General features: G+C 54.9%; 1 protein-coding gene across 1 annotated transcript in view; it reads left to right on the top strand.

Moving 5' to 3' along the window:
• Positions 1 to 4197: 4197 nt before the first annotated feature.
• LOC144023470 (dihydropyridine-sensitive L-type skeletal muscle calcium channel subunit alpha-1-like) overlaps positions 4198 to 11044 on the top strand; it is a 93067-nt gene continuing 86220 nt past the window's right edge. The window contains exons 1-2 of the mRNA XM_077528986.1: positions 4198 to 4385; positions 4615 to 4720. Coding sequence (XP_077385112.1) covers positions 4198 to 4385; positions 4615 to 4720 — 294 coding nt within the window. The remainder of the gene's footprint in view (positions 4386 to 4614; positions 4721 to 11044) is intronic.

The raw sequence follows: 11044 nt of genomic DNA, 5'->3' as shown, positions 1-11044 counted from the left end.
GGTGACTGATATGACAACGTGATAAAAGTAAGGCAGATGACCAAGATTTAAACAACAACAAAAAAAGATGTCATATCTACTGTTTCCTCAAACTTTATTTAGTACATCACTTGAAGAACTGTAATACTTACATTCCCCTTTCAGTGTCGAAAGCAATATCTGATTCATAACTTCACTGCTGTTAGGTTATAATTAGGGCCCGAGCAGCGACCCCTGCGAGGTCCCTATTGTTTTTGTACAAAATATTATTATTATTATTATTCTTTATTCTCTGCAAACGATCGCGTTTTTGAGGACCTAAACATTCACAAAAACTCACCAAACTTTGTTAAACCATATGCTAAAATGGACAGGAAGTGGTACGAATTTTTGAATGTCCCATTTTTTACGATTTTTGCACATTTACAGGGGGCATACTTTTGCCCTATTCTCCTACACGTTTCATCTAATTTGCTTCAAATTTGACCTGGACCATGTCAAAACCTGAGCCAATGACAGGGGAAAAAATCTTCACTTTTTAGAATATTACATGATGAGGGTGGGGCATTAAAATTTTGTGTTTTGCCATGAAAAATGATGCTTAATAACTGCCCGGTACATGCTCCAAAAAATTCCAAACTTGACATGTATGTTTATAGTCAAAGCCTGAAGGTATCTCTGTGACAACATTCGTCAACATCAACGTTAGAAATACAGCGCCATCTAGCCCTTGAGGCATTAAAAAAAAAAAAAAAAATCCCCCACATACGGGATTTTGTACACAAAATGTAAACTCATTGTAAGTATGATAACTAAGTAATTTATTTATATTCTTTTACTTTCCACCACTCAAAATGTTCACTGGCATCACACCTACCCGAACATATGTGCTTTTTATTTTGTTTTATTTATTTTTGATGGCTTCTATGGACAATAAAAAGCAACATTGTGCAATGAGTACAACGGGCGATGATGTGTATATATACTTTTACAAAAAATACCAATCAGTGCAACTGTCATGGTTTGGGTTGGGTTTTTGTTATGGTTTCTTTGTTGATCACTTCAGTTGTTTTCCTTGTCAGTGTCTCGTTTTAGTGTGATCATGTTCACCTGTGCTTGTCATCCCACACCCTTGTGTTCAGCCAATCAGTTCCCTCACCCACGTGTGTCTTGTCCAGGTGTCACTTGTTGTGTAATTAGTTTGTGTGTATTTAGTCAGCTGTTTTCAGTTGAGTTCTTGTTGGTCCATTGTCGATTCCACGTTTTGCAGTTTCTCCCGTCTTGCCTTGTTATTTGAGTTTGCGTTGATTTAGGACTTTTGTTTTTGTCGTTTCCTGTCTGCACCTTGTGCACCACGTTATTTTTACATACGTAATAAAGCCCTTTTTTTGTCTGTACATTGCCTCGGCCTCCTCCCTCTGCCTCCCCTCCTACCCCTCCTCAATCCCCCACAAGCCTTGACAGAATGGACCAACCAACAATGGACCCGGAGGGTGCAACAAAGTGGTTGCGTAAGGCTGAGGAGATGCGTCTCCTCAGACTTTCAACAGAGGCTTCAGTGAACGAAGCCATGCGACGTCTGGGTTTGGCCAGAGAGGTGTGGGCTGGCGCACTGCAGCCGCCACCCGCTCCAGTTCCTGCTCCGGCGGCGCCAAGCCAGCGGCCGCCATCCGCTTCAGTTCCTGTTCCGGCGGCGTCCGGCCAGCGGCCGCCACCCGCTTCAGTTCCTGTTCCGGCGGCACCCGGCCAGCGACTGCCACCCGCTTCAGTTCCTGTTATGGCGGCGTCCGACCAGCGGCCGCCACCCGCTCCAGTTTCTGCTCCGGCGGCGCCAAGCCAGCGGCCACCATCCGCTTCATTTCCTGCTCCGGCGGCGTCCGGCCAGCGGCCGCCACCCGCTCCAGTTCCTGTTCCGGCGGCGTCCGGCCAGCGGCCGCCACCCGCTCCAGTTCCTGCTCCGGCGGCTCCCGGCCAGCGGCCGCCACCCGCTCCAGTTTCTGCGCCGGCGCCGCCCGGCCAGCGGCCGCCACCCGTTCCAGTTCCTGCTCCAGCGGCGTCTGGCCAGCGGCCGCCTTCTCCAGCCCCAGTTCCAGCAACACCCAGCCAGCGGCCGCCTTCTCCAGCCCCAGTTCCCGCAACGCCCAGCCAGCGGCCGCCTTCTCCAGCCCCAGTTCCGGCAGCGCCCACCCAGCAGCCGCAGCCTCCTGCTCCTCGCCTGGCGGCGCACGTCCTGCGACCGCCGCCTCCTGCTCCTCACCTGGCGGGGCATGCCCTGTGGCCGGCGCCTCTGCTCCTCTTCGGGCGCCTCGGACGCCCACCTGCATGGCCCCGCCGGGCCTCTCTCGTTGGGCGTCTTGGACGCCCTCCTGCTCGGCCCCGCCGGGTCTCTCTCGTCGGGCGTCATGGACGCCCTCCTGCTCGGCCCTGCCGGGACGTTCTCGTCTGGCGTCATGGACGCCCTCCTGCTCGGCCCCGCCGGGTCTCTCTCGTCGGGCGTCTCGGACGCCCTCCTGCACGGCCCCGCCGGGACGCTCTCGTCTGGCGTCATGGACGCCCTCCTGCTTGGCCCCGCCGGGACGCTCTCGTCTGGCGTCATGGACGCCCTCCTGCTCGGCCCCACCGGGACGCTCTTGTCTGGCGTCATGGACGCCCTCCTGAACAGCCCTAGTCTGGGCCGGATGGGTGGGCCATGTTTCCGCCTCCATGCCCCCTTCCTCCCACCCTGTTTTTGGGCTTTTGTATTGTCCTGCTTTTGGTTTTGGGACGTCTGGGATCCGTCCTTGAGGGGGGGGTTCTGTCATGGTTTGGGTTGGGTTTTTGTTATGGTTTCTTTGTTGATCACTTCAGTTGTTTTCCTTGTCAGTGTCTCGTTTTAGTGTGATCATGTTCACCTGTGCTTGTCATCCCACACCCTTGTGTTCAGCCAATCAGTTCCCTCGCCCACGTGTGTCTTGTCCAGGTGTCACTTGTTGTGTAATTAGTTTGTGTGTATTTAGTCAGCTGTTTTCAGTTGAGTTCTTGTTGGTCCATTGTCGATTCCACGTTTTGCAGTTTCTCCCGTCTTGCCTTGTTATTTGAGTTTGCGTTGATTTAGGACTTTTGTTTTTGTCGTTTCCTGTCTGCACCTTGTGCACCACGTTATTTTTACATACGTAATAAAGCCCTTTTTTTGTCTGTACATTGCCTCGGCCTCCTCCCTCTGCCTCCCCTCCACTTGGGTCCTCAATCCCCCACAAGCCTTGACAGCAACTCATTGCCTAAAAATAAAAAAGGATGCAGATTTTTGCAGATCTTAACATTCACCACAACCCACTGAGCTTGACACACTCATCAAACCTGGCAAAAAATAAAAATCCACATGTAAAGGTTTATGATGCAATTTTCAAAGAGATTCTGCTTCCAATGTGCCAGTACCCCAACGTTCGAGTACCCCAACGTGGCCTGGGCTGCGAGGGCCCTTTATAGCTGCTCGCAGCTCTAGTTTTTATTATTATTATTATTCGATTCTTTAGCAAAGATGAGCACTTCCGTCTCTCATCTTCCCGTTTTTGCCGGATGCTCACATTTTCAGCTAATTAGTTATGATGCGAAGCCTTGAAAAAAGAAATGCAAATGTTGAGTAGCGACTGAAGCAGGTTTTTGTGATCAGTAGACAGTCCTTCTCAGTCTGCGTATTTTTTCACTCACCGAAATGTGGACATCCATCAGTGACGTGAAGAAAGTACGAGAGAATATAGTGCGCACCTCTGGTTATTTGTTGGCTAATATTTCATGAATGCTTACTCTCTGTTACATTCCCAGAGTAGACTGTTACTAACATATTATATCATTACTGCTCAAGGCTTTGATTGAATGAGCGTGGAAATAATAGACAGGTTCATGTACTTTTATGTACTTTTACTGTTTTTTTCCCCATTGTACCACTGTGTAAAAGTAGTTATACAGTACCTATACTGTACTTCCACCTCTGTCAGAAATAGACACTTACAAACAATAACCACCCTCCAGACTATATCTGCACATATGTCATGTCACCTCATGCTACCACTGCCAAGTTCTTTGTCTATATTTATTCTCTTGACCAAGCAGCTGTTCAGTTAGGCAGTCCTCTACAAGTACAGGGGGCAGCTATTCCCCAGACACATAAAGATGAGTGGCAGCGCTGCATGAACTTGTGGAATACCACTTTTAGTTTTAAGTAAAAGAGAAATTGTTGCAATGGCAGACAGTAGCAGTCCCCCTTTATCATCCTTCATCATGGATGAAGAAACTCTGAAGAGAAAACAGAAGGAGAAGTTGAAGAAACTGATGGCCACAGGAGGCAATCCAAGGCCTGCTCGCTCTCTCCTCTTCTTGACTCTCAGGAATCCCTTCCGTCGGGCTTGCATCAGTATTGTGGAGTGGAAGTATCCTCACCAAATATGATGGCTTCTAACTGCATAAGTATAATTGTGAAATGCATTATTTATCTTTCAATGCTAATCGTTGATTTTTGTGTGAATTGGAGATTGTGAGCAGGAATTCAAAAGACTTTCATTTTCGGAAAAAAAGAAAGGTGTTTCTGTTTAGAATACAATAATAACAAACAGGAAAAGAACATATTACGGTTTGTATTTTCCTATAATTGACTTTCAGACCTTTTGAAATCATTATCTTATTGGCCATTTTTGCCAACTGTGTGGCCCTCGCTGTGTACTTACCCATGCCTGAGGAAGACAGCAACATCACCAACAGCAATCTGGTGCGTCAGCATGATTGCATGTAATTTTTTTTGTGCTTGCTGCATTGTGTGTTTACTGTTTTTTCTTTTCTTTTTGATGGTTCTGACCAAGCCATTTCAAAATAAGATACTTCCTACGGGTTAATTTACCTGATCCTCACCCATTGGGCCATTAAACTAGTGGTTCTCCTAATTGTCAAAGTTCATTATGTACAAGTGGCTTGGTGAGCATTCACATCAAGGAGTCAAACATTTTCTGCCAGTTTGCTATTTAACTTGTACATGTATACGGTCAAGTGAAGGAACATCACCTTTTAGGAACATCTTTTCCTACATATTTCCTATTATTCCCATTATTATTATTATCTGATAACTGATGATGAGGGCGGCACGGTGGATGACTGGTTAGCACGTCCGCCTCCCAGTGCTGAGTACGCAAGCTCGAATCCGGGCTTCGGCCTTCCTGGGTGGAGTTTGCATGTACTACCTGTGCCCGCGTGGGTCTTCTCCGGGTACTCTGGTCTCCTCCAACAATACAAAGACATGCATGGCAGGTTAATTGGGCGCTCTGAATTGGTGTGATTGTGAGTGTGGCTGGTTGTTCATCTCTGTGTGCCCTGAAATTGGCTGGCACCCAGTTCAGGGTGTACCGTGCCTACTGCCCGATGGCAGCTGGGATAGGCTCCAGCACACCAGCGACTCTTGTGAGGCGTAAGCGGTCAAGAAAATGGATGGATGGAACTGATGATGAGTGAAACCATTCCAGAGGCTAATAGAATTAGTTGTAGATGGTGGATAAAATCTCATTATTATCTCATTCGCTGCCAGTCATTTTAGAAAATTTCAAAATTCTCAATACCCACACGATATTACGTTCAATAATTATATATAAACCGAATCTACCAAATGACAGAATAGACTTCCTACATTTTGCCTCGTCCCGTTCTTTTGTAATTGACAGCAGAAAAATGTAGGTTTGCCAAAATACAACCATTTCTCCCATGGTCTCTGAAACTGTTGAAACTATTTCGTATAAAATGGGGCAATGATATCATCTACCTGTGGTTGGGCATCAGGAAAGTTGTTTCCAAGTTTGACATTTACAGTGGAGCATAATCAGATTCTCCCCCATGTATCCCCGCTCTAAAAAATATAAGTGTATAAGTATACTTGTCAAAGGCAGTGAATGAGTTATAAATATCCTCTTATTCAGTAAATAATAGTATAGTGCTTCATTTCAAGGGCAGCCGTGCAGGTACGCTGGGTTCACTTCTCAATCAATGACTCTACATGTGCCTTGTAATTGACAGTGATTTCTAATGCTGGTCTGAATAATAAAAGCAAAACAGAAAATAATGAATAGATGGATTCTTCAAATACATTCATTTTGTTCCATCCTTTTCATGCCATTGTGATTGTGACAACTATTTTATTTTGAACCATCAAATAAAATGCTGCCCTGGATTGGCTGGCAACAAGTTCAGGGTGTCCCCCGCCTACTGCCCGAAGCCAGCTGGGATAGGCTCCAGCACCCGCGACCCTTGTGAGGAGAAAGCGGTCAAGAGAATGGCTGGATGGATGGCTAAATAAAATGCCATGGGTGGTCCACCTCACAACATGAAAGTTATGGGTGCTAATTTAGGCTCGGTTGTGAGGCTGTTATGCTTAGTGTTTACATGTACGTACCATGTGCTTTTGTGGGTACTCTCACATTTGCCTAAAGCCATCAATGGTTGCCTGTCAGAATGGTTGTTGGTGGAATGTGCCCTATGGCGGGTGATCATTCCAAGGACCTTCTGTCAGGAACTAGGAAGTGTGGTGGTGGACCCAAATGCAGGAGGCGGACGAGTCAGGGAGGCAGAGGTGCTCAAAAGGAGTAAATTTAATTAAACAAAAAACTAAAGTGGCAAACAGGCTTGGTGACAAGGAATAACAAAATACCGACGAGAAAAAACTATACAGGAGCAGACTAAACTATGACAACATGAACGTGGGGAAACAAGAATAATGAACCGACAAGAACTGAAGCGAAAACCGAAAACTAAGTACACACACTAATTACACACGACGAGACACAGCTGGGCAAGACACAAGTGGAAGGGGTTGCTGATTGGTTGGCACATGAGGAAGGGCAGGCAAACACAGGTGGACAAGGAAAGGCTTAACGAGACTAGGGAAAACCAGGAAATCAGAACATAAAGATGACAAACTAAAAACCCAACAAAAACAAAGCAAAACCCACCCTAAACAGAACCAAAACATGACAGTACCCCCCCTTCAAGGGACAGCTCCCAGATGTCCCACAAGGTCCATAAACAACAAAAACAGGCGGGAGGGTGCACGGCCCACTATCAAGGGCAGTCCAAAATACAAAACAAAATTCCAACACTAGAGGAGGCCAGACGAGGAGTGCCCAGAGGGGCCAGTCTGGTGGGCGTCCCGGACGCCAGACGAGGAAGACCCGGCGGGGCCGGTCAGGAGGGCGTCCCCGACGCCAGACGAGGAGGGCCCGACGGGGCCAGTCAGGAGGGTGTCTCCGACGCCCGACGAGGAGGGCCCGGCGGGGCCGGTCAGGAGGGCGTCCTCGACGCCCGACGAGGAGGGCCCGGCGGGGCCGGTCAGGAGGGCGTCCTCGACGCCCGACGAGGAGGTCCCGGCGGGGCCGGTCAGGAGGGCGTCCTCGACGCCCGACGAGGAGGACCCGGCGGGGCCGGTCAGGAGGGCGTCCTCGACGCCCGACGAGGAGGGCCCAGCGGGGCCAGTCAGGAGGGCGTCCTCGACGCCCGACGAGGAGGGCCCGGCGGGGCCAGTAAGAAGGGCGTCCTCGACGCCCGATGAGAAGGACCCGGCGGAGCCGGTCAGGAGGGCGTCCCTGACGCCCGACGAGGAGCAGAGGTGGCGGCGGGGTGTTCGCCGCCAGACGAGGAGCAGGAGGCGACGGCCCCAAGTCGTGCGCCGCCAGGGTAGAAGCTGGTGGAGGCGGCCGCTGGCCGGGCGCCGCCGGAACCGGTGCAGGCGAAGGCGGCCGCTGGCCGGGCGCCGCCGAAACTGGTGCAGGCGAAGGCGGCCGCTGACCGGGCGCCGCCGCAACTGGTGGTGGAGATGGCGGCCGCTGGCCGGGCGCCGCCGAAACTGGTGCAGGCGAAGGCGGCCGCTGACCGGGCGCCGCCGGAACTGTTGCAGGCGAAGGCGGCCGTTGGCCAGGCGCCACCGGAACTGGTGCAGGCGATGGCGGCCGCTGGCCGGGCGCCGCCGGAACTGGTGCAGGCGAAGGCGGCCGCTGACCGGGAGCCGCCGGAACTGGTGCAGGCGAAGGCGGCCGCTGGCCGGGCGCCGCCGGAACTGGTGCAGGCGAAGGCGGCCGCTGGCCGGGCGCCGCCGGAACTGGTGCAGGCGAAGGCGGCCGCTGGCCGGGCGCCGCCGGAACTGGTGCAGGCGAAGGCGGCCGCTGGCCGGGCGCCGCCGGAACTGGTGGTGGAGATTGCGGCCGCTGGCCGGGCGCCGCCGGTCGAGGAGCAGGAGGTTGTGGCCCAGGCGAAGCGGCCCGGGGTGGCGGCGGCAGCGGCACAGGCGAAGCGGCCAGGGACTGCGGCGGCAGCAACACAGGCGAAGCGGCCAGGGGCTGCGGCGGCAGCGGCACAGGCGAAGCGGCCAGGGGCTGCGGCGGCAGCGGCACAGGCGAAGCGGCCAGGGGCTGCGGCGGCAGCGGCACAGGCGAAGCGGCCAGGGGCTGCGGCGGCAGCGGCACAGGCGAAGCGGCCAGGGGCTGCGGCGGCAGCGGCACAGGCGAAGCGGCCAGGGGCTGCGGCGGCAGCGGCACAGGCGAAGCGGCCAGGGGCTGCGGCGGAAGCGGCACAGGCGAAGCGGCCAGGGGCTGCGGCGGCAGCGGCACAGGCGAAGCGGCCAGGGGCTGCGGCGGCAGCGGCACAGGCGAAGCGGCCAGGGGCTGCGGCGGCAGCGGCACAGGCGCAGCGGCCAGGGGCTGCGGCGGCAGCGGCACAGGCGCAGCGGCCAAGGGCTGCGGCGGCAGCGGCACAGGCGCAGCGGCCAGGGGCTGCGGCGGCAGCGGCGCAGGCTGCGGATTGGGTCGCCTCTGCCTCCTCCTTTGTTTGCGGGGAGCTGGGGCTGTCGTCACACCAGCCTGCTGACCAAGGGACCGGGGAACTCGAGACACTAAGTTAAGGGGTGCATAACCAGACGAAACGCGACTAGGAAGGGGTGTGAATGACTTTGACCGGGGTGCCTGAGACAACGGGGAACAAGGTGGTGAACTGGGTGAATATGCTTTAACGGGTGAGGAGGACACGGAGACACAAGAACCAGAAAAGAAAGCTGAACCTACACAGAGGGAACGGGGTTGGTCAACAGGCTGATGGCGTCTGGGAGCTGGCCGACATGTCGCCGGTCGGCACTGGATGCTCCCTGCTGGGTCCTTTGGGTGTTCGCCGCCAGACGAGGAGCAGGAGGCGACGGCCCCAAGTCGTGCGCCGCCAGGGTAGAAGCTGGCGGAGGCGGCCGCTGGTCGGGCGCCGCCGGAACTGGTGCAGGCGAAGGCGGCCGCTGGCCGGGCGCCGCCGGAACTGGTGCAGGCGAAGGCGGCCGCTGGCCGGGCGCCGCCGGAACTGGTGCAGGCGAAGGCGGCCGCTGACCGGGCGCCGCCGGAACTGGTGCAGGCGAAGGCGGCCGTTGGCCGGGCGCCGCCGGAACTGGTGCAGGCGAAGGCGGCCGCTGGCCGGGCGCCGCCGGAACTGGTGCAGGCGAAGGCAGCCGCTGGCCGGGCGCCGCCGGAACTGTTGCAGGCGAAGGCGGCCGCTGGCCGTGCGCCGCCGGAACTGGTGCAGGCGATGGCGGCCGCTGGCCGGGCGCCGCCGGAACTGGTGCAGGCGAAGGCGGCCGCTGGCCGGGCGCCGCCGGAACAGGTGGTGGAGAAGGCGGCCGCTGGCCGGGCGCCGCCGGTCGAGGAGCAGGAGGTTGTGGCCCAGGCGAAGCGGCCCGGGGTGGCGGCGGCAGCGGCACAGGCGAAGCGGCCAGGGGCTGCGGCGGCAGCAACACAGGCGAAGCGGCCAGGGGCTGCGGCGGCAGCAACACAGGCGAAGCGGCCAGGGGCTGCGGCGGCAGCGGCACAGGCGAAGCGGCCAGGGGCTGCGGCGGCAGCGGCACAGGCGAAGCGGCCAGGGGCTGCGGCGGCAGCGGCACAGGCGGAGCGGCCAGGGGCTGCGGCGGCAGCGGCACAGGCGAAGCGGCCAGGGGCTGCGGCGGCAGCGGCACAGGCGAAGCGGCCAGGGGCTGCGGCGGCAGCGGCACAGGCGAAGCGGCCAGGGGCTGCGGCGGCAGCGGCACAGGCGCAGCGGCCAAGGGCTGCGGCGGCAGCGGCACAGGCGCAGCGGCCAGGGGCTGCGGCGGCAGCGGCGCAGGCTGCGGATTGGGTCGCCTCTGCCTCCTCCTTTGTTTGCGGGGAGCTGGGGCTGTCGTCACACCAGCCTGCTGACCAAGGGACCGGGGAACTCGAGACACTAAGTTAAGGGGTGCATAACCAGACGAAACGCGACTAGGAAGGGGTGTGAATGACTTTGACCGGGGTGCCTGAGACAACGGGGAACAAGGTGGTGAACTGGGTGAATATGCTTTAACGGGTGAGGAGGACACGGAGACACAAGAACCAGAAAAGAAAGCTGAACCTACACATAGGGAACGGGGTTGGTCAACAGGCTGATGGCGTCTGGGAGCTGGCCGACGTCTCGCCGGTCGGCACTGGATGCTCCCTGCTGGGTCCTTTCTTGGTCGGTTCATTCTGTCAGGAACTAGGAAGTGTGGTGGTGGACCCAAATGCAGGAGGCGGACGAGTCAGGGAGGCAGAGGTGCTCAAAAGGAGTAAATTTAATTAAACAAAAAACTAAAGTGGCAAACAGGCTTGGTGACAAGTAATAACAAAATACCGACGAGAAAAAACTATACAGGAGCAGACTAAACTATGACAACATGAACGTGGGGAAACAAGAATAATGAACCGACAAGAACTGAAGCGAAAACCGAAAACTAAGTACAAACACTAATTACACACTACGAGACACAGCTGGGCAAGACACAAGTGGAAGGGGTTGCTGATTGGTTGGCACATGAGGAAGGGCAGGCAAACACAGGTGGACAAGGAAAGGCTTAACGAGACTAGGGAAAACCAGGAAATCAGAACATAAACATGACAAACTAAAAACCCAACAAAAACAAAGCAAAACCCACCCTAAACAGAACCAAAACATGACACCTTCCCTGTGACCATAAATAGAAGAAGAAAAAGTAAGTTTAGGTGGATGACATTACATTACACTGAATACAGAACATAACAGT

This window comes from Festucalex cinctus, chromosome 8 (genome assembly GCF_051991245.1).
Source record: "Festucalex cinctus isolate MCC-2025b chromosome 8, RoL_Fcin_1.0, whole genome shotgun sequence".
In the NCBI taxonomy this organism is placed as follows: domain Eukaryota; kingdom Metazoa; phylum Chordata; class Actinopteri; order Syngnathiformes; family Syngnathidae; genus Festucalex; species Festucalex cinctus.
This window is presented reverse-complemented; position numbering and strand designations above follow the sequence as displayed.